Raw genomic sequence first — 23,825 nt, 5'->3', positions numbered from 1 at the left:
TAAACCAGAAAAAGTTTTGTTTAATGTGATTCAAATTCTTTCCATTTCAAAACATTACCATGGGAGTTTTAAAAATTCTGTATAATAATATGGTATTGATTTCAGCTAATAAAGAACACAATTTTATTGAAACCCTAACAAAAAATGGGTAATGAAACACCAACAGTTCTTTGGTCTTCTCACAGATCAGGATGTTGAGACCAGGGGCGGATCTAGAAAATAATATTTAGGGTGGCATGGGGTCTATGAGAGGTGGCAACACCAAAGCAAGTATGCATAGATTTTGGGGATTTATTGTCTGACGTGCACAGTTATGTTCACAAATATTGCATTACCATTAAGTAATCATCTATACTGTTTAAAATGAAAAATAAATAATAACATTTCAATATCCATCATGGCACCAAGTCGATACACAATATGAAAAACTTCAAGAGGTTATAAATGTTTCTGAGCTTATATAATTAAAGAAGACATTCTGTTATTTCCAGAGGTGGGAATGTCTGTAATCACCCAGAACACTATCAATAGTCTAGCAACACCCCAGCAACTGCATAGCAGAAGCCTAGCAACCATCCAGAATATCCTAGCAACCAACTAGCAACACTTTAGCAAACATCTAGAACATCTAACTGACCAAACTATTTATGTTTCTTAAACAAGACTTTAAGACAAGCCAGCATAAAATTGTCTTTCAAACTTTTCAATCTAGTTATTACAGGTATTCTTAAATGCTTACACACAATTCAAATACACAGATGACGTTCCTGCCCGGTGAACACTCATGAGATCAATAACACTTAACAAAAAGCTCTTATTAGGATTCAGGAATTATTTTTGCAGCTCAATCATGTCTATTACAGTATACAACATAAATTAAATTACAAATAATAATAATTCAGCAATTAACTTTTGGGAACAGATCATTTTCATTTTACTACTGGAAAGTAATCTTGCAGTAGATGAAAAACACTAGAAAAGTTCAAATACCAAAGAATTGTATATGAACTTTGTATGCACCACAATACAGTACAGTACAAAATAAAATAAAAAAAAAAGTAAATTCAGCATCCTCTGCGCATTTGGTCAAATTTGATTACAGTGTACAGTACTATAGCAGTTTCCTGGTCTCCTGACACAAGACTATATCTTTAGGCAGTCATTTCTCAGTTCTGCAAACATGCAGTACACATAAAAGATGGTTACAAATAAAATTTGACAGTCACACGTTTGAAGGTGTACAACATGTGCTACAGTTCACTGTACATATAGAAGAGTGAAATTTCCATCATGTACTGGTACTGTACTGTAATTATACTGAATGTGTAAGTATAAAACCCATGTATATTATTCGTTCAGCTCTCTCTTCTCTCAGTTGTTAGGATGCAGAGATTCTGATTGGTGTCATCAGTTTTGCTGCCTAATCTCTGTCTGCCTAAATGTGTCTTTGTTTTGAGAACTGAATGAATGGTTTGGGAAAATGGGCCAACTAAAATCACTTATATTAAATTAACAATAGAGAAAACTGCAATACAAGATTCTTACCTAACTCTGCTATTAGTTTTCATGATCGGCTCATGTTATTGTTTCGTCCGATATGGCAGAAAGGCCTAAATCCATGATGAAAGTGGAGCGAGCGGTCGGAGAATCGGATCACCAAACAATTACGGGATGAATCTCAGATATATCTGGACGGGATCCGCCCCTGGTTGAGACACTGACGTCTTCAGATTCCCAGAGTCTCTTTGGTCACCTGACATCCGAGCAGGACATTCCCCGCACACACACACTGAGACAGATCGCCCACTGAAACACACACACACTCAAATCATCAGTGTGTGTCAAAGAACTGAAGAGATCTGCTCAAACGTCTCTTGATGAACGCTGACTGAATGAATGTGGTCTGGAATGGAGATCTCACCTTTCTGAGAGCCGATCCATGACGCTGCCTTCATGGCCACAAACTGCCACTCCACCTGCTGCTCTATTTTACAGCCGTATAACCAGATCAGAGCCAGGAGAGTGGCCCATACTGACCCATCCACCTGTGTACAGACCATCATCCACTGCATTTGTTACTGGACACTGCACACAATCATCGCTGTCTTATTATTTCATCACATCTCTCACCTGTGCTGGTTTCTGATTGGTCAGCTCATCCTCCGTCTTCCCAAACACATCAGCCAGTGTGGCGTCCAGATCCCAGCAGCCGGACGCCTTTTGGAGAGAAACCAGCTGCAGTAACGGGTCCTTCTGGGTCTCTATATACACATAGTAGATAGTATAATGTGTGTATTCAGTATGTAGTGAGCTGGTACACTAGTATTCCATTCTGAACATAACCATTGTGTCAGTCTCATATTTGGCAGTAAGTGTGTGTGGGGGGGTGTCCTGGTATTGATTATGTAAAGTATAATAATACCTGAAATTTATAATTTTTTTGTCCCCATGAGGAAAACACATTATAATTCATACTAAACAATGCTTTTAAAAAAAAATATATATATATATATACAGGTGCTGGTCATATAATTAGAATATCATCAAAAAGTTAATTTATTTCACTAATTCCATTCAAAAAGTGAAACTTGTATATTATATTCATTCATTACACACAGACTGATATATTTCAAATGTTTATTTCTTTTAATTTTGATGATTAGAGCTTACAGCTCATGAAAGTCAAAAATCAGTATCTCAAAATATTAGAATATTACTTAAGACCAATACAAAGAAAGGATTTTTAGAAATCTTGGCCAACTGAAAAGTATGAAAATGAAAAGTATGAGCATGTACTGCACTCAATACTTAGTTGGGGCTCCTTTCGCCTGAATTACTGCAGCAATGCGGCGTGGCATGGAGTCGATCAGTCTGTGGCACTGCTCAGGTGTTATGAGAGCCCAGGTTGCTCTGATAGTGGCCTTCAGCTCATCTGCATTGTTGGGTCTGGTGTCTCATCTTGCTCTTGACAATACCCCATTGGTTCTCTATGGGGTTCAGGTCAGATGAGTTTGCTGGCCAATCAAGCACAGTAACACTATGGTCATTGAACCAGTTTTTGGTACCTTTGGCAGTGTGGGCAGGTGCCAAGTCCTGCTGGAAAATGAAATCAGCATCTCCATAAAGCTTGTCAACAGAAGGAAGCATGAAGTGCTCTAAAATTTCCTGGTAGATGGCTGCGTTGACTGTGGACATCAGAAAACACAGTGGACCAACACCAGCAGATGACATGGCAGCCCAAATCATCACTGACTGTGGAAACTTCACACTGGACTTCAAGCAACATGGATTCTGTGCCTCTCCACTCTTCCTTCAGACTCTGGGACCTTGATTTCCAAATGAAATGTAAAATTTACTTTCATCTGAAAAGAGGACTTTGGACCACTGAGCAACAGTCCAGTTCTTTTCTCCACAGCCCAGTTAAGATGCTTCTGACGTTGTCTCTGGTTCAGAAGTGGCTTGGTAGCCCTTTTCCTGAAGACGCCTGAGCGTGGTGACTCTTGATGCACTGACTCCAGCTTCAGTTCTCTCCTTGTGAAGCTCTCCCAAGTGTTTGAATCGGCTTTGCTTGACTGTATTCTCAAGCTTGCGGTCATCCCTGTTGCTTGTGCACCTTTTCCTACCCAAATTCTTCCTTCCAGTCAACTTTGCATTTAATATGCTTTGATACAGCACTCTGTAAACAGCCACACCTTTCAGTAATGACCTTCTGTGACTTACCCTCTTTGTGGAGGGTGTCAATGTTCGTCTTCTGGATCATTGCCAAGTCAGCAGTCTTCCCCATTATTGTGGTTTCAAAGAACAAGAGATACCCAGAATTTATACTGTAGGGATGGTCATTTATTGAAACTCAAATGTAAATATTCTAATATTTTGAGATACTGATTTTTGACTTTCATGAGCTGTAAGCTCTAATCATCAAAATTAAAAGAAATAAACATTTGAAATATATCAGTCTGTGTGTAATGAATGAATATAATATACAAGTTTCACTTTTTGAATGGAATTAGTGAAATAAATCAACTTTTTGATGATATTCTAATTATATGACCAGCACCTGTATATATATATATATATATATATATATATATATATTAAGACAAGGTTTAGGGTTAAAGAATAAAATATACAGTTTGTACAGTATAAAAATCATTATGTATATGGTAAATACTCATAAAACATGGAAACATAAATGGAAAAGACAGAAAACGAGAGAATTCATGCCTTTATAGCATATGTTTCTCTTGTTTCAGAATAAAGATTAACAGTTCAAGACTGAAAGCGCTTAAAGGCATGAACACATTTAAGAATAGATCAAATGAGAAACATTTGTTTAGTAATCTCAGATTGAAATTAGTTGTACGTCACAATTGAATGATGTTTATGTTTATGTCTATGTTTGGTTCATTCACCCTTTATTGCCAATGATGCAGAACAGCTGTCACTTTCATCATAAGCATCCATCTTCTTTGAGCGTCTAAACTTTTGGGATTCTGTCAAAAAATATGTCACCACATTCAAATATTAAAAATCACAACAGTGAACAAATGCAAATAACAATTAAGAAAAGCTCTAAAATGTGACCGTATTTCTGATTCTTGCAGATCCTCGTACTATAAGGGATTTCACCGCCACAAAAGAAAAACAGTATGATTTATCTTACCATGATTAAGAGACAGTGCTCGACGCAGTTTCCCTAAAAACAAATTCACATCTTGTTAACTATTAAGTGACAGGGAACCATTTAGTGGTCTCTGTTTATTAATGTGGTTTGGTGATGCTTGTAAACCTATTTTGTGAAATTTATTGAAAACAGTTACGAACTTTAAGTTCGAAAAAATAAGTTCGTCAAACATTGCATACTTCACTCTTTCACAAAACTAATATTACATTGAGGTCCACTTACCCAGCAGTGATTTAGTTTTACGTTCAGGCGCTGGTGGCTGAGCCGGTTGAGCGGCTACAAGCAGAGAAAGCAAAGGTCAGAACAGATTCAGATCTGGAGAAACAGCTAGGAATAGACACATCCAACAGAACTAACAAACAAGAAAAGCTCTGGAATATGGATGGATTGATATGGACATGTTTGGCTGATAACAACTTTGCTGAAACCCTGTGCTTTTGAATTGTTTTGTTTGTCAATGAACCAATAAAAAGAGGTGCAATAGTTAGAATGTTGTGACGTTTGTCATACCAAACTCACACCACAAATTCATTCTTACGGGCACAGGAAACCCACACAGATTAAAGAAAACCACTTACCACATCAACCCGAATGAGGTTACAATGCACATGATAATTTTCGTTAACTCTATAATAAGTAAATCTACTTTACCAGCCAATTACTCTTCCACACTGATGCTATAGCGCTACTGCTAAAACAAGTTCAAAGACAAAATTCTAAAGATGGCTGTGCACTTGTTTCTCTAATGCGTGGTCTATACACACTAGTAACTCGTCTGGGTACTTTTTGCCATAAGTACTGTGAATCCTGACATAATTATTTTGTCACATACTGTTTTTCGCCTACTATATAGTAGGGAAGTATGCGATTTCAGATGCAGCTTCTTCTGTCAGCTTGCTTTCTGATTAGAAAACATTTAGTTTTACATGACAATCTACAGAGTGCATGCATGTTTATCTGCAGTCACGCCATGTTATAATTACCATAATTCCGGTCCATGTCCTCGTCCTGGTTATCTCGCCCCACTCTACGAGAGAAGACTCCACTGTCCATCTCTGAAAAACAAATACATTTCACATCAAAATGTGCTGCTTATACCAAATGTAAACTGTTACATGACAAGGAACTACAGGTTGTTGGAATTAAGATATAAAAATATATATTATATATGAAAATACAGTAAATGACTTATGCTTTCTTGTTTCAGGACACAAATTAATAAGATAAGACAAACACATAATACTAATCAATACAAAAAAAAAACTCTTACTCCATGAGCGTCAAGTTAAATGTAGTTTATTTGGAAACTACATCTCTAGACTCCTACTTTCTGTTTTTCTCTGTGCCTTTTAAACACATAAGCAGTTTCTGTGCGATTGTTTTCTTGCTCATTCTGAACTCTCAGTTGTTGTGTGGTTTGATGAGGATGGTAAATCAATAATTAAAAGTACCAATGTTGTAATACGCCATGAAAACAACAATCACTGTTTGAAACATTTAATAATTCTGAGAACTGTTACATTGAGGTGCATTTACCTGACAGTGATGAAGCACATCCAATGACCGACTGAGCTACAGGCAATGAAACCAAAAGTCAGAACAGATTAAGATCTGAAGCCAAATAGCCAAAAACAGACACATCCAAAAGGACTAACAAACAAGAAAATATTTAAAATAGACATGGATTGTTATGGAGGCACAAGAAACCACCACACACAACAGACAGAAAATAACCATTTACCACATCCTAATGTAGTCAACATGTCAAATATAATAAACTGTGAAGTGACAAAATTAGCATTTGAAATCATTGCTGTTAGACAAACAGACAAAAAAAAAACACATTCACACAGATACAAACAGAGCATTAAAACAGCACTGACATGACAGACTACAAAGAACAGTCTATATGTGACCCTGGACCACAAAACCAGTCTTAAGTCGCTGGGGTATATTTATAGCAATAGCCAAAAATACATTGTATGGGTCAAAATTATTGATTTTTTTTTTTTTTTTATGCCAAAAATCATTAGGACATTAAGTAAAGAACATGTTCCATGAAGATATTTTGTAAAAAATTTCCTACTGTAAATACATAAAAACTTCATTTTTGATTAGTAATATGCATTGCTAAGAACTTAATTTGGACAACTTTAAAGGCGATTTTCTCAATATTTTGATTTTTTGCACCCTCCGATTCCAGATATTCAAATAGTTGTATATCGGCCAAATAATGTCATATCCTAACAAACCATACATCAATGAAAAGCTTATTTATTCAGCTTTCAGATGATGTAGAAATCCCAATTTCAAAAAATGTACCCTTATGACTGGTTTTGTGGTCCAGGGTCGCATATTATAATTTATCATGCAAGTGTTCACTGTACATCCCTAAAAACAAATTCATTTAATCTTAATGAGTTGCACACACCAGATACAATGAGAGACTAACTGTTTGTCAATACTTTTCTTTGCAGCAGGGGTCCTACAAATTATATTATATCAATTAATCCACTTTTGGCTGGTAATGTGTATCATAACATACAACCCGAATTCTGGAAATGTTGGGACGTTTTTTAAATTTGAATAAAATGAAAATTTTGCCAATTTCAATACACATGAGCCAATATTTTATTCACAATAGAACATAGATAACATAACAAACGTTTGAACTGAGAAATTTTATAATTTTATGCACAAAATGAGCTCATTTCAAATCTGATGCCTGCTACAGGTCTCAAAATAGTTGGGACGGGGGCATGTTTACCATGGTGTAGCATCTCCTCTTCTTTTCAAAACAGTTTGAAGACGTCTTACTAGGTTTTGGTGTTGGAATTTGGTCCCATTCTTGCCTGATATAGGTTTCCAGCTGCTGAAGAGTTTGTGGTCGTCTTTGACATATTTTTTGTTTAATGGTGCACCAAATGTTCTCTATAGGTGAAAGATCTGGACTGCAGGCAGGCCAATTCAGCACCCGGACTCTTCTACTACGAAGCCATGCTGTTGTAATAGCTGCAGTACATGGTTTTGCATTGTCCTGCTGAAACACACAAGGCCTTCCCTGAAATAAATGTCGTCTGGAGGGGAGCATATGTTGCTCTAAAACCTTTATATACCTTTCAGCATTCATAGTGCCTTCCAAAACTTATGCACCCCCATACCATCAGAGATGCTGGCTTTTGAACTGAATGCTGAAGACACGCTGGAAGGTCTCCCTCCTCTTTAGCCCGGAGGACACGGCGTCCGTGATTTCCAACAAGAATATCAAATTTGGATTCGTCTGACCATAGAACACTTTTCCACTTTGAAACAGTCCATTTTAAATTAGCCTTGGCCCACAGGACACGACAGCGCTTCTGGACCATGTTCACATATAGCTTCCTTTTAGCATGATAGTTGGCATCTGCAGATGGCATGGTGGATTGTGTTTACCGAGAGTGGTTTCTGGAAGTATTCCTGGGCCCATTTAATAATGTCAATGACAGAATCATGCCGATGAGTGATGCAGTGTCGTCTGAGGGCCCGAAGACCACGGGCATCCAATAAAGGTCTTCAGCCTTGTCCCTTATGCACAGAGATTTCTCCAGTTTCTCTGAATCTTTTGATGATGTTATGCACTGTAGATGACGAGATTTGCAAAGCCTTTGCAATTTGACGTCGAGGAACGTTGTTTTTAAAGTATTCTACAATCTTTTTACGCCCTCTTTCACAGATTGGAGAGCCTCTGCCCATATTTCTTCTGAGAGACTCTGACTCACTAAGACATCCCTTTTATAGCTAATCATGTTACAGACCTGATGTCAATTAACTTAATTAGTTGCTAGATGTTCTCCCAGCTGAATCTTTTCAAAATTTCTTGCTTTTTCAGCCCTTTGTTGCCCCTGTGCCAACTTTTTGGAGACCTGTAGCAGGCATCAAATTTGAAATGAGCTCATTTAGTAGATAAAAGTGCAAAATTCCTCCATTTAAACATTAGTTATGTTCTCTATGTTCTATTGTGAATAAAATATTGGCTCATGTGATTTGAAAGTCTCTTAGTTTTCATATTATTCAAATTTAAAAAGCGTCCTAACAACGTAATTCGGGTTGTACAAATAACAGGCTGTTGTTTGTCTTACCACACATTGGCGGGTAAAGTGCTCGAGGGTAATCTGAAAAACATTTGATTTCATGTCTTAATGAGGTGAACACATCAATGCAAACATCAAATAGTCAAGTGACAGTAAAAGCAATTTATAAACACAATCAGAGCACTAACCGTATGTTGACATTCCTTTCTGCAGCACGCCTCCTTTCATAAGTTATATAATATTATTTTATTTGGTTATAAAACTTAAATTATGAAAATCTTAAGTATAACTAAAGTTCAAGTTCAATCAACTTTTGACTTGTAATGTGTATCATAACATACAAATAACAGACTGTTGTTTGTCTTACCACATAGTGGCGCGTTAAGTGATCGATACCAATCTGAAAAACATTAGATTCTTAATGAGGTAATGTAAACATCAAATAGTAAAGTGACAGTAAAAGTGATTTATAAAAACACAATGAGAGCACCAACCGTGTGTCGGCACTCTTCTCTGCAGCAGGGGTCCTTTCACAGTCTGTCTGCTGTCTTTATTCACAGCAATGAAGGCTGTATGAACACTGCTCATTCCTGCCTGAACACTGAGCTCCACAATCCTGCTCCTGATGCCCTCAACACCTGCAGCACCGGACCTCTCCTCCTGCTCCAGAGAACGGATCAGGGTCCGAGCCGCCAGCCGGTGAATGGACAACCTGCAGAAACATGGAGGAAATGTGTTGAATTAGAAAAACTAACAGCTGCACAGCACATTGATGCTAGAAAATTGCCAAAACATTGCTGGTGTGCCCTCTGTGTGAATGCAAAGATGGATTGTGACCCAGTAACATTCTCGGAATCAGTCTCGGAATGCGCCCTGTGTAAACAAAAGACAGGACCAATGTTGTAGTGATGATGTACGTGTCATTCAGAATGACGTAGTTATCAAGCGAGTCTTTGACCAGGGGTTTTTAAATGCAGATCAACATTCACAACTAAAAATGTCTGCAAACTGGAATGAAGCAGACATCAGAGCGCTCCTCTCTATCTGCGCTGAAGCTACACATCACATCCTGATGTCACATGTCTTTACAGGATCTTTATGGGACATGTGTGAACACACGCAGAAATTACAGAAAATCACTGGCAGTGTGAATGAACCAAAATCAAACAATCCCAGGACACATTATAACTGTAGTTTCCAGAATCTCTGTGTGAAACTGGATTATGTCTTTTTACGTGTGTTACCCTGTTTCTTCAGTTGGTTTGAGGCAGAAGTGGAGCTGGTTTGTTACTGGTTGATCTTTAAGACTGTATTTGACTGACACTGTTCCCTCAGAGCCTCCTGAACTCTATGAGAGAGAGAAAAGGCAGATTTTCACAAGATAAATAAATGAAACACTGGTCTAATTGCCATTAAAGAATCACATGCTACATCAACTCACCTCTCCTTTAAGTTGGGCATAAATGAGTGCCCTTTGACCCTGGAAGAGCACACTGATGGGTGGAGACAGTGTGTCAACAGTAACACCGTCTGGAAGGATCCAATCCACAGAGATATTAACCACAGCGGGCTGCAGCGCAAACCTGAGCGACTGCATCACCTGATATAGTTTGAAGAGAAAGAGAAACCATTGAGACATTTGACCAGGAAACATTTGTGTCTGTGAAATCCAGCGGAGAGCTTTACTTTGGGCTGCATGCGGTCGCTGTCTGTGATGAACTGAGCGTGACCAGATCCCTCCCTGGCCATTCCTGTGATGAGGGCGGCACTCGCACCCTCACCAATCCCGAATGAGAAACACCTGAAGACACCATAAACTCTGTTACTGTTAGTGATGAAGATATGAATGATGGACAGATCAAACCCAGCAGACCTTTACCTGTGAGAGTGAGCGTGACTTTTCACCAGATCCAGCACCTCTTTAGTGTTTCCCACCTCTCCATCAGTGAAGATGAACAGCTGAAGAGAGAATAAATCTGATAAGCCTTCTTATATTTCACATGAATGCATTGTTCAGGTGCACAGTGAGGTGTTGTACCTGTCTGGGGTGTTTGGGGTTACAGCGCTGACTGTAGATGTGTTTTAGAGGCTGTAATGTCTCTGTGCCGCCCATGTCTGCTCGCATTTTCTTTATTCTCTTCAGAGCCTGATCCATTGTTTTCTGTTTGTACACAACACTCTGACTGCAAAGACACAGAAAAACATCTCATCTCCTCTGACACATTTAAATACTGAATATCTATGAATGAAGATCTAGACACTAACGGGAAGAAGTTCTCAAAATCAGAGCCAAATCCATAGATATTGAAGTAGCATCCCATGGGCAGACTCTTCAACAGTAACAGCAGAGTGTCCTACAGAGAGACATGGACAGATATTTAAACAAAACCAGCAACACTTGTGAAGTGGAGAAATCTATTCAGAGAAGGGAATTTATTTTGCCAACATGTTTTGGCGCTCAGGCCTTTCTTTAGAACTAAAAGATTCCAACAGAAACTCATTTAAAAACAAAGGCAAAATTCAAACTTGCACTTAACCAACATGAAAGTCAGATAGTGTAGCCACCACCATCAGATTAACGGCCTATGTTCTTGTGTTAAACTTCCAATCACCATCACATTCAAGTCATAATTCTCTTTAATTTTTATTTAATTGACAAAAGTACAAAGAAAAGATTTCCAGTGTTTTCACTGACCAACGTAAACGTATATTGAAAACATGAACACATTTTAATTTTGATGGCTGCAACACACTGCAAAACATTTGGGACAGAAGCAAAATTAAAGTGAGAAGGTTGTAGAATATCCTAATTAAACTGATTAAACAAATTAATAGATTCTTCATTTTATTGCATTTTACAAAATGTCCTAACTTTTTCTGCTTTGGGGTTGTACTTTTGATTCCTCCTTTCATGCACCTTGTTGATTGTGTGAAGCTGAACCAGAATAACTACAGTATACACCATATCAGATTTTTGAAGTGCCATTATGGATTGAACATTATGGATTTTTGAAAATCACCTTTCATGCAGTGTGTAATGTAGCTGTATGTGAATGCAAACAGTCTGCAAAACTGTAAAGCTGAAAGTGCATCATAAATAAAGTTATTGCCTCTCAAAAGAAAGAGTCAACCCACTGAAATTAGTCATTTTAAATTCGAATCCCATTTCCATAAAGTCACAAGTTAATACATTTGCATAATGCCCACCTATGTTCTGCATGGACATTCCACGAAAACACCCCTCAAATGATTAATATAGACCATCGTTCTTATTACTTGGAGTCGTGATAAAGGATGGAGCAATACTTTGGTTTAGAAACTGCAGTGCTTTATCAGTACTCCATGGCTGCATCCGAAAACCTAGGCAGCTGACTTGCTGCCTCACAGCCTTATCAGGCAATGACTTTGCAGGCCACGTTTTTGCACGAAGGCACCTCATGAAACTGATTTCGGAGAGGCTTCTGAGGTAACGTAATGGTTTAATGATCTACAACAAAATAAAACGATCACTAAACAAATATTTACTTACTATAATACTGATTTCTCGCTAGAAATAACATTAAACGTGCAAATAGTTAGTCAGAAATACACATTTACATACAAACCGACCACAAACGCAACTTTCAGATGCCATCTTTTTTTTTTTTAGCTCAACCATCATGGAATGGAACGCACAGGAGTGTGGGATATCAAAGGCAGCGAAGGATACCGCTATGATGCCTTCAAAAATCAATCAGATGAAGGTATCTCATGATATAGGAAGGGAAGCTAACTTTGCATTTGGACTTGTCTTGATGCCTTCATAACTTGGAATGCATCCTCCAAAGATAGCATTTTTCTGTTTTCGGATGCAGCCAGAGTCTGTGTTTGAGAGTCTGCGAACGTCGGTCCTGGAGAGCCACAGGCCTGCAGAGTTTTGCTTCAACTCTAATAGAACACACCTGAACAAACTAATCCAGGTCTGAAGGGTTACTAGGAAGCTACAGGCAGGTGAGTTTTTATTAGGGTTGGAGCTGAACTCTGCAGTTCACCATCCCTGGCATATACCATTATTGTTTGGGGCTTTACTACAAAGCTGTGGGTCCGGTTCGCTAACATAAGTGTAAAACAACATTTTCCCCTTTGATTCTTTATTTTTAGAGCAGAGTGGAGCAATATCATTATTATTATAATAAGGTGTATTATTAATAAGCTGTATTCCAGTACTGGTGATGGGCATTCCATTTCCGACATGCGCTGTAAGCAGTAGACCAATCACAACAGACTGGGTCATTGGACCAATTAGAGCAGAGTAGCCTCATGCAAAGGAGGGGTTTGAAAGATGAAACTTCGAATGAATCATTTGAGCGTCAATGAGAAGTAACATACAATTAAATGCATATTATAAGAAAATAAAAGTGTTTTTGAACTTGCACGCATGCAAACCTGTTGTTGGGGACTCCCAAAACCAAATTATGAACCTTTCAAATAGCATAATAGGGGCACTTTAAACTCAACATGATTTCTATGAACTTCATAATGCACATTCTTGGTCTTACTGTACACAAGTCATTGCTCTACTTTTCACAATACAAATGATTCATAAATTGGATACATAAATATATTAACATAAATTAAATATATACATAAATGCATAATACATAAATTCACCCATAATAACATAATAGTTCTGGCATAAAAACACCCTGCATTGAATCTTAAACCTTACCTTGGCGCTTTCAATGCGCCTCTGTGCTCCTTTCCCATGATGCATCATGCTGCCCATACTGCCTGATCTGTCAATCACGAAAACAAACTCGCCTCGAGTTGCCAGTGATTTCATCACTTCCTCTGGGAACTCTGGGTACAAACTTATCATGACCACTGGGTCCCTCATCAGAGAACCTGAAATAAAATTAGAAAAATCTGTGTGTCCCAAATGACACGCTATAAACTTGTACTATGCACCATGTACTCTTCTGTTTAGTAAATTAATTTTATGAATTGCCTTCACATTTTGCACAGTTCCCCAGTGATCTGCAGGTCTTACCTGGCGGGGCGGTGGTCACTCCTGCCTCCACTATAGCAGAGGTCTGATGGGTATCCTGATAGTACACAAACAGCTCAACGTCCTTATCAAACATGTGACCAGGACTCAGATTCACCTACACACACAAACAACACATGCATAAACCTGCTCTGCTCACACATCCAGATAAACACATGAAGACACACAGTACCGTAGCCTGAGTGTGATCAGAGTGGAGGAACACTAGAGGATCCAGAGTGCAGTTGGACTCTAGTTTGGAGATGGGCTTCGGAGAGCTCACATGAACACTGAGAGTCAGCGTGTAGGGAACAGCTCCTGATGAAATCTCTGAGACTATACCAGCAGCTGAACCTGACACAGACACAGAGAGTGTTAGAATCAGCTTCTCTGCTCTAATAAAGTGTGTGTCAGAGCTGCTGTAGGACCTGCTGGTGTGTATCGGGGGTTGAGGACAGCCGGCAGACAGAAGCGCAGCGAGTGGTCGGCCTGCACAGCGAGCTCGGTGACGTAGATGATGGTGACGGCAGCGTTCTGACCCGCCGACAGACACCCGACACTCAGTCTGAACACATCAGGACTCTCTGCGCTCTCTTCCAACAGAAACGCCTGCTGACCCGAACTCACAGCGTCATCATACTGATCCCTCGCCTGCAGGATACAGTTTTGTTAAATGGTGATGTGTAGTATAAATATGTAAATAAATGTTCTGTGGGTTTGTATCTGGACTCACGGTTTCTTTGTCCTGCACCTCTGCCACAATCTCCTGCTCTCCGATCTTGGCACTGAAGTGGCAGACAGCAGCATCAGCAGGCAGAGGGAGGACGAACAAGGCCTCCAGGGGGCGCTCTTCCTCATTCACATACTGCAGAGTGGAGGAGACTGTGGCTACATGATCCTGAACCAGAACCTCCACTGAGATGCTCTTCAGAGGCACTGAGTCACACAAACCAACACAACATCACAAACACAGCAGAATAACATTACAAAGAAACTTTCTGACTGATTTTTACTTCGGCTGTGATTGGTTCATGTGATCAATCTTGCCTCGTGTTCGTACGCATTCACGAATGAACAATATAATGGTGTTAATGGGAAGACTATAGTCTTAAATTGAGCGTTTAATCTTATCATTATACATTACTGACACTCTATCCTCCAATTTGATACTGTTAAGTGCTTTGACACAATCTGTATTGTTAAAAGCGCTATATAAATAAAGGTGACTTGACTTGACTTGACTTAAAAAAGTAAGTAAACAACACACACTTAGATATAACCACTTTGTTATGTCAAAATAAGACTTGAAATAGCCCGAAAATATGATCTGTGGGAGTTTTTAGTGAGCAGCTTGGTGAAATTTAAAGTAAATCTCTGTGTCTGCAAACAATAATTACCAAACTTTGATGACTGATGATCCAAAAAATGAAAAAATAGTTAAAAACTGTTAAAAAGAATAGGTGAACATAAGTTCACAAATATAAATGTAAAATGCTTAAAAACACTAACTTGATGTAATTCATACTTGGCTTTAATAAACAGAATATTGAATACATAATTAATGTAAAAATATAAAATAGATTTTTTTCTTTCTTTCTTCATTTTTCTGATAATGTAAGTAATGTTTATTTAATCAAGAAAATGTGACTGGGACATGAATTTACATTTGATTAAAAAAAATACTTTTTCAGATCCAGAAATCCAGAACACCACTGATATATGGGTCATTCCTGGTATCCAGTAACATTTTGGCTTCATGTTTGGAAAAAAGAATACACGTTTTTCCATGTTTTTAGCATTCTACCAAAATAGTAACATGTTTAACTACCGTATTAGGAATACATATTGGTCAAGCTCAGGGACTCAAAAAATAATAATTATGGGTAGATTATTCAGACACTGGCTGTGAAAGTATTCCACCCTGTTAGGGACAGATACATAGCTATTACAAATGTTAATAATGTAAATGTTAAACAATAATGAGCTTTTCATGGATAGTATAGGTCCCTTATGCCATAGTAGTATTTTTTTATTCTTGAAACAATAACTGATGAATAGAATATGTCTTGATTATTAAGAACAGGAACTTCTTTGTGCCCATTTTTGCCAACAGGATGGTAAATAATACAACAATTTTGCTCAAAAACATATATATGCTGTTAATGCTCCTCACCTGACAAAATAACCATTCAAAATATTATTTAACATGTCTAGTCTAACAGGGTGGAATGGAGCACAACAGGGAGGAACACCAGTGTTAACAGGTTCAAATAGTGGATGAGCTTTCCATTATTGTCCTGCATGGTTTGCCATCTGTAATGTGTGTAACTGCACCTATATAATATTGTTTCAAAACAATAAAAATTTTCAGATTTCCTTTGGGGGAGGGACACAAAAAATAGCTATGTGGTGTAAAAATTCTTTAAAGAACCATCTTTTGTTAGAGTGTAGGTAATATACAGAAATAAAGTTATCAAACACTTTACAGTCTTAACGGCATGAATTATGAATTAAAGCTGCAGTCCGTAAGTTTTGCCTCTTTGTCGAGGCAAAACTTTGTCGTTTGAAACCTACAATTGCAGTTACTTGCGGAATTATCTTTATTACGTGGGTTGTGCTCCGGCATGGCTCCAGAGCGGATGAATCTGTTTTGAGGAGTATGTGTGGCTGTCAGTCACCGCACCGGTGTGGATACTGTACTTAGGAATCACAGATTCTCGCCTATGTCTTGGAATATATGACCCAAATAAGAATTTTCACCGGATATTATCATCAGAACAAGTAAGTAACAAGTCATTACAAGAAATTGCGCTACCAATGATGATTTAATCTAACGATTGATTAGCTCATGTCACATCAAACCGTGCAAATTATTATTGTTGTTATAATTTGTTCTCAAATTGTTAATATTAACATCAGCATTGCGTGACTATACAGCATTGTATATAGTGTACATTAGAATGTAGATTTCAATTTCTGTACAGTCTCATCTCAAATTGTCATACCATTCGAATTTCATATTAAGAAATTCTTTTAACCCAAAAAGCAAATTATTCTTCCTTCGAACTGGTTCGCTTTAAAATACAAATCCTGTGTAATCCCAGGCTATCTGTAATCAGATGCACATTTAAATTTGAATAATTTAATTTCAGTCACGTGTTTCACAAACACATAATCCTTTCTGGATTACAATCCACCATCAAAATGATAAATGTAATCAATCTTTATGTTTACAGACGTGTAAACATAAAGCAGCAAATTCGAGCAGCATGCTCGAATTTCCCATGAAAACCTACCCGTACCACTCAAATTAGAAAACATTATTATAAGCTTACCGTTGTAAATCGGGCTAAAGGCGATAGTTACAGTAACACTGGCTGGTTATGTACTTGCTCAAATATTGATTTCAGATCATTTTGAACAAAAAAAAGTTACGGACTGCAGCTTTAAACATAGACTAATCCATATTATAGCTACAATTATCTCTGTTACCTTTGTTCTTCGATTTGATACCTTTGTTTGCTGCTGTGACTTTAAAGGGGTCATTGGAAGTTGATATGATTCTTTAAGGTCTTAATTAAAAGTCTATAACATACTTTGGTTAAAATTTCTCAATGGTAGTGTAAAAAACACCTTTTTAAACCTGTCAAAATCAGCTCTGTTTTCAGCAAGCTGTTTTTTAGTCCATGTTGCTTTAAATGCTAATGAGCTCTGCTGACCTCTCTTCCGTGGGGTGACAAGCAGTACTGTTTACTTTAGCCACGAAACTGTAACTAGCACATTATTAGGAAAGGTGATTTACAAAGATTCATAAAAAAACACTCACTTCTTCTTGTAGGTGAGGCTAGATCATAAATGATTTGTGCGAACATAGATGCATTTAGGCAGTTCGGGGATCGGCGCATTCACTTCAAAGCGAAAGTAACTTTAATCCACTGCGTCTTCAGCGGCTCAGCTGTCTGGAGTAAATGATGACTGCTATATTCATTATTACATCCAACAACAAAGCACCTCAATCGCTTAATCGGAGACGTTCTTGTCTTCCTCTGCACCGGAGTCAACACAATGGCGGTCGGACTGTTTTCAGCTCACTCAGTGCAGGTCTAAGGTAAGACGGCCTTGTCAATCAACTATTGTGGGAGCGGTCTGTGCAGAACTACGTCATTCTGACAGGACTCTTAGAACAGCCTGATTTGAGAAAGAGGATTTTAAAATAGGAATTTAAAAAAAAAAAAAAACACTGGGTGAAGTTTTACAATTATAGGATGGATGTGTACACACACATTTATGTTCAAACAACTTGAAAAGTGAATTTTGCATCTGATGACCCCTTTTTCTCATTCTCATTTTCTCACAACACTTTAAGTTAATTTAAGACGTTATTTAACTAATTTAAGACTGCACTTATGAGGATACCTGACAAAACAGCATTAAATATTTTTATACGTCCACACGAAGCCAGAGCTTTCCCTATCTGATCTTTTTTTCCCCTCATCTCAAGAAATATCTACGTACACACGAAACCACGAAACTGACACAAAACGATGTAGTATACATGCCAGACCAGCATGTGGCGCTTGCCACAGAGATGCACTAAAAATGGAGAAGAAGACTTGGACTATGCGCATAAACCTTGCGCGCGGTATACAAACAAACATGGAACAATACATTTATTAATCTGTCTTAATGTTAGTTAAAAAAAGACAATCGTTCAGTGTTTGTTCATGTCTGACTAGAGGCGAGACGTGGGGTGATGACATCATCATTTCACAAAATATACGGATTGGCTGTCCACACGAAACGCAAGGGTGTTGTTTTCAGATTTATCCACTCTGGGACCCGGTTTCAAAAAACAGCGGTTTCACTCTCCGTCTCCATCCTGGGCTCCTCTTTCATCGGCTCTGTCTCCGTCAGTCGTCCCCAGGGTATCGTCAAGGCCTTCTCCACCATGGCTCCTCCCTCCCTCGACTCCGCCCTGGGGCCTTGTCCTGGCTGGTCTCTTGACCAACATCTGGCTCCTCCAGCGCCTGGCTTCCCCTTGGCTCCTCCCACCCTCCACTCCGCCATGACCTTATTTTTTGGACTCTGTTTTGTTTTTCCTCTCTCCTGCTCCACGCCCTCCTCCAGAGCCCTTGCCCTCCCTCCTCAGTTTGAACTCTTCAAGGCACGAGGACGCGCGATCTGTTACATGTCTGTGGTTTTTGTCTCTGTGTCTCCCTTGTGACCTAGTTTTTCCAGTCAAGCACCTGACATTAAAGCATTCACCCTAATCGCACATGTACATCTCGGAGATGTCTATTTGATGTCTGCATTTACATATGCAAGATGTATTTTTTTTTTTTTTTTAGAGTGTTTGCTCATCTGCTATACGTCTCTAAGACATTTCCTGTCAGAATGCATGTAAAACTGCTTCTGAGACGTTTATCAGATTACACGGCAGATGTTTCCCAGATCTTTAGCAGACGTCTTACAGATGCACTTGTGCTGTCTGGGTAGTTGAGATGCAGATAATATTAACTTTTATGTCATTTAAAATGTCTAAATATAATTGAATAAATACAAAAAATATATATATTAGGGAGTGGAAATGGCTAATAAGCCTATAAGTACTACTCTGCAGCCATCTACTAGTGGTAATTTAATGTCTATTTATTTTTAATTAAGTGTTTGCTTTCCTACATTATGAAACTTTTAGTTTTATAAATGGGGGCAACCTATGAAGGATGAACAAATAATGTCATCACATTAAAAATAACTTTCAAATTCGGTAATACTTAAAGCTTTGAAGTGCTGGGAAAAGTTGTGTGAAGCATTTAAAAACAGACATTAGACCATTTCTGCCACAAGTTGTTCCTGTAGTTATGTTAAATCCATGGTGAATGGTGGAGATTTGTGGTTACTGTTTCTGCAGCGAATTCGACTACTTTCTTCACTGTATCTCCCAGTGCTGTGTATAACGGTATAAATTCTATATATGTGTATATATTATATATAAATATACAGTGAGGAAAACAATTATTTGATCCCCTGCTGATTTTGTAAGTTTGCCCACTTAGAAAAAAAGAAGGGTTTATCATTTTTATGGTAGGTTTATTTTAACTGATAGAGACAGAATATCAAACAAAAAATCCAGAAAAAAGCAGCATACAAATGTTAAAATTTTTTTTACATTTTAGTAAGTCAAATAAGAATTTGATCCCCAAGCAAAACATGACTTAGTACTTGGTGCAGAAACCCTTGTTGGCAAGCACAGAGGTAAGACGTCCTGTACCCTTAGCAGAGAAACAGCCCCAAAGCATGGTGTTTCCACCTCCGTGCTTGACTGTAGGGATGGTGTTCTTGGGATGATAGTCAGCATTTCTTTTCCTCCAAACACGACGAGTCGAGTTGATGCCGAAGAGCTCAATTTTAGTCTCATCTGACCACAGCACAGTCTCCCAAGCCTTCTCTGAATCATTTATATGTTCATTGGCAGGGCCTGTACATGTGCAAGCTCCTTCCGTGCAGTTCTGGGCTGATCCCTCACCTTTCTCATGATCATCCTTACCCCATGAGGTGACATCTTGCATGGAGCTCCAGACTGAGGGCGATTGATGGTTATTTTGTATTTCTTCCATTTCCGAATAATCGCACCAACAGTTGTCTCCGTCTTACCATGGTCTTGTAGCCCATTCCAGCCTTGTGCAGATCTACAATCTTGTCCCTGATGTCCTTTGACAGCTCTTTGGTCTTGCCCATGGTAGTGGAGAGGCTGGAATGGAAGATACAGACTCCATGGACAGGTGTCTTTTATACACACAACGTGCTGAAATTAGGAGTGTCTTCTTAAAGCGACAGGACTAATCTGTGTTCCACATGTGCACATAACCAATCTGTGGGAGCCAAAATTCCTGCTGGTTGGTAGGGGATCAAATACTTATTTGACTTACTAAAATGTAAATCTTTTTTTAATATTTGTATGCTGCATTTTTCTGGATTTTTTGTTTGATATTCTGTCTCTATCAGTTAAAATAAACCTACCATAAAAATGATAAACCCTTCTTTTTTTCTAAGTGGGCAAACTTACAAATCTTCAAATAATTATTTTCCCCACTGTATATTTATATATAATATATACACATATATAGAATTTGTGATATACACTAAATACTATTTATTCTATTAGATTTTCCACCCTGGTAGTTTTACATTAAAATAGGAATATATGCAATATATGTTATAAACTAAACCTAACAGGGTAGACATTTTTGAGCTAAGTTAGCCGTATCTCTTTGAGTGATCAACATTTAGCTCGCTAACCTTCTACAGATAAACATAACGTTTATAACTATTTCAGATAGGTTTTTACTTTTTTTTTTGACTGGACAAACATTCTCCATAACATAGCCTAACAGGGTGGAATGTTAAGAGTGTGACAATAAGCGGATAACAATCTAAATTTAAAAATAAATTAAAAAAAGGTAGAAGTGAGAGTTTCCTCAAATTGTATTCCAGCGGGAAAAATAAACAATATCACTTCCTGAAAATGTTCTCAATGGAATTGTAGTCTATTTTGAAAGGCGAGAAAGTACATACTAACTATGTGGAAGATGACTTTAGGGACAAAAAAAATCCCCTATAGTTTTATATGATTTATATGTATGATTAGATGCAGTTTACCCTAGTCTATAACATAATTTAAAAATATTTAGAGGTTTTTGTCATTTCATGGTTTATATTTCTTGTGGAAGTTGGTTACTTTGCACTGAGGGCATGATAAAATTGAATGGTGGCAGGGGGACGAGCAGGGCTGGGATTCATCCCGTAGCCTCGGTATTTGCCATCTGGTCCTGCAGGGAGGTCCGTGCAGGTGAAGAGGAGGTGAGGACCAGTAGGATGGTGAGCCTGCGTCAGCAGGGGGCATGGACGAGGCGGGAAGGAGCGCTGGAGAAGAAACTGACCTGGAATGATATCTGGAAGGCAGAGCCACAGCGTATTAAGTTCATGATACAAGCTGTCTATGATGTGCTCCCCAGTCCGGCTAACCTGTATGTCTGGGGTAAGAGTGACGTTCCAACTTGTCCTCGCTCTCCCGGGAAAGGGACCCTGGAGCACATTCTGAGCAGCTGCCCGGCAGCCCTTGGAGAGGGTCGCTATTGCTGGCGACACGACCAGGTCCTGAAGTCTGTGGCAGAGGCCATTTCCAGCGCAGTGGCCAATAATAAATATGTCCGCAGCCAGAGGAGAATTGCTTTTGTAAAGGCTGGTGAGCAGCCACGATCACAGATAACACCAGTAGCCAGCTTGCTCTCATCAGCACCAGACTGGGAGCTACGGGTTGACTTGGGTAAGCAGCTCAAGTTCCCAGATTTTGTAACATCGACCTGTTTAAGACCAGATGTGGTGCTGACATCTGCTTCGTCTAAGCAGGTTCTCTTGCTGGAACTGACAGTCCCATGGGAGGACTGCATGGAAGAGGCTAATGAGCACAAGCGGCTTAAGTATCAGGAGCTCATAGAGGAGAGCCAGAGGAGGGGTTGCAGGGCTCGCTGCGAACCCATTGAGGTGGGGTGCAGAGGCTTTGCCGCCCGCTCCCTGTGTAAGAGCTTCACCCTGTTCGGCATCATAGGAGCTGCAAAGAGGAGAGCTATTAAGTCGATCACAGAAGCTGCAGAAAGAGCATCGAGGTGGATTTGGATGAAAAGGTCCGAGGAGTGGGTTAGCGCGTTAGTCCGAGGAGTGGGACACAAGTTGGGGCCTGATCAACCCCAGCTGGGTCGCCTGAGGGAGGCGAAAGACCCGTTGAAAGACCCGAAACACCCAAAGATCTCAGGAACATCACTGATGATTGTGTCCCAGCGCATCTACGGATGTATCTATACACGAATGCATATATAAATAAAAAGGTGTGTAAAATACAAAATAGTATTTATTTTTAATATGTTATCTGTTTAAGTGATAAAGACCTATAGGCTACTATATAATTTAAGCGATTTCTGACAAATATGTGACTCATTTTAGAGAAAAATAAAATCATAGAGACAGAAAAGTCACTGTATAACAGCAATGACCCATATATATATAAGAAAATATATATATATTGTTTAAGAAAAACAAAGGAGAAAAAGATGCACAACTTCACCCTTATGACATTAAGAAAAACACCTTTTCGGTTATACTTTCATTATATAGACAAAGCCCTCGCCACAGACTGTGAGGAAAAAACAAGTCTGATTAATTTAGGAAACAGGTAACAGCAACAGTAAACAGCTGAATTCATACCTGGCTCATTTTTCTCAGTCACGAGACCACAGATCTCCATTCTCACACTCCGTCTGTTTACTTCAAATCGAAACTGAAACTCAAACACCGAAACTGCTGCCTTGAAACCGGCCTCAAATCTTTACAAGCCGATTACTATATCGAGTAAATCAGTGTTTTTGAAAGTTTCTAATGATGTTTAGGGAAATGGTGAGATGATTTCCAGACGTCGCTCAATGACCGCTTTAGTAGACCATAGTGGACTGTATAAAGTCGTGCCTAATGAATATTAATTGCTTCGTGCTCCGTTTACACTCCTGCGTTCTCGTTTAAAAACAGCGTTTTAGAATGAAAACGATCCTCATCTACACTGACGTTTCAGAAACGATCTCCGTCTGCACTACGAAAACGCATGTCACGTGACCATTCATTCAATCATAGGTATGTAGGCTATAGGTAATGCTCAGGTGGTGTCGTGCTTGGAGCGGTCGAATGAAGGGACTTTTATGCCATCAATAAAATCTATCCAAATTGAAATACCAATTAGAATCTGGCTCAAAATATTCCAATCAGTCATAGAACCAATTGCATTATGTAGTAGTGAATTGTGGGGTCCTCTACTAAATCACGAATTTGAAAAATGGGACAAAAATCCAATTGAAGCCCTGCATGCTGAGTTCTGTAAGAGTACAGAGGAACACACCGAACAATTTATTTATTTATTTATTATTTTTAAATGCATATCTGTTCTAGATTAACTGCTTTGGCAATACATTGTAACACTTGTCATACCAATAAAGCATTG

The 23,825-nt window shown here is 38.7% G+C and overlaps 1 protein-coding gene across 3 annotated transcripts; it reads right to left on the bottom strand.

The window, feature by feature from the left end:
- Window positions 1-42: 42 nt before the first annotated feature.
- On the bottom strand, window positions 43-23,410 carry LOC131534831 (von Willebrand factor A domain-containing protein 5A-like). Of its 3 annotated transcripts, none has more exons than XM_058767874.1 (24): window positions 23,042-23,410; window positions 14,514-14,716; window positions 14,209-14,431; window positions 13,974-14,134; window positions 13,784-13,898; window positions 13,463-13,638; window positions 11,020-11,108; window positions 10,793-10,937; window positions 10,634-10,713; window positions 10,441-10,555; window positions 10,196-10,354; window positions 9,999-10,102; window positions 9,249-9,466; window positions 9,122-9,154; window positions 8,943-8,975; window positions 8,803-8,835; window positions 6,221-6,256; window positions 5,668-5,739; window positions 4,907-4,960; window positions 4,664-4,696; window positions 4,413-4,493; window positions 2,131-2,261; window positions 1,922-2,045; window positions 43-1,806 (listed from the first exon to the last, which is right to left on the bottom strand). In XM_058767874.1, exons 1-24 carry the CDS (start codon window positions 23,079-23,081, stop codon window positions 1,727-1,729), a joined length of 2,538 nt encoding a protein of 845 aa, XP_058623857.1. In that variant the 5' UTR covers window positions 23,082-23,410; the 3' UTR covers window positions 43-1,726. The 3 variants fall into 3 exon arrangements, with proteins under 3 accessions (XP_058623857.1, XP_058623858.1, XP_058623859.1); XM_058767875.1 differs by having other exon boundaries at window positions 8,943-8,972; XM_058767876.1 differs by lacking the exon at window positions 8,943-8,975.
- Between the last annotated feature and the right edge of the window lie 415 nt (window positions 23,411-23,825).

This window comes from Onychostoma macrolepis, chromosome 25 (assembly GCF_012432095.1).
Source record: "Onychostoma macrolepis isolate SWU-2019 chromosome 25, ASM1243209v1, whole genome shotgun sequence".
NCBI classification, from domain to species: Eukaryota; Metazoa; Chordata; class Actinopteri; order Cypriniformes; family Cyprinidae; genus Onychostoma; species Onychostoma macrolepis.
Note: the sequence above shows the minus strand (reverse complement) of the source record. Positions and strands in the feature narration are given on the sequence as shown.

Excerpts from the sequence above, each read along its gene's own strand:
- LOC131534831 (XM_058767874.1), bottom strand. The coding sequence starts at position 23,081 with ATGGAGATCTGTGGTCTCGTGACTGAGAAAAATGAGCCAG. Across the intron at positions 13,899-13,973 it reads CTGATCACACTCAGGCTACG|GTGAATCTGAGTCCTGGTCA; the intron begins GTACTGTGTGTC and ends TTGTGTGTGTAG. Across the intron at positions 1,807-1,921 it reads ATGGATCGGCTCTCAGAAAG|TGGGCGATCTGTCTCAGTGT; the intron begins GTGAGATCTCCA and ends TGTGTGTTTCAG.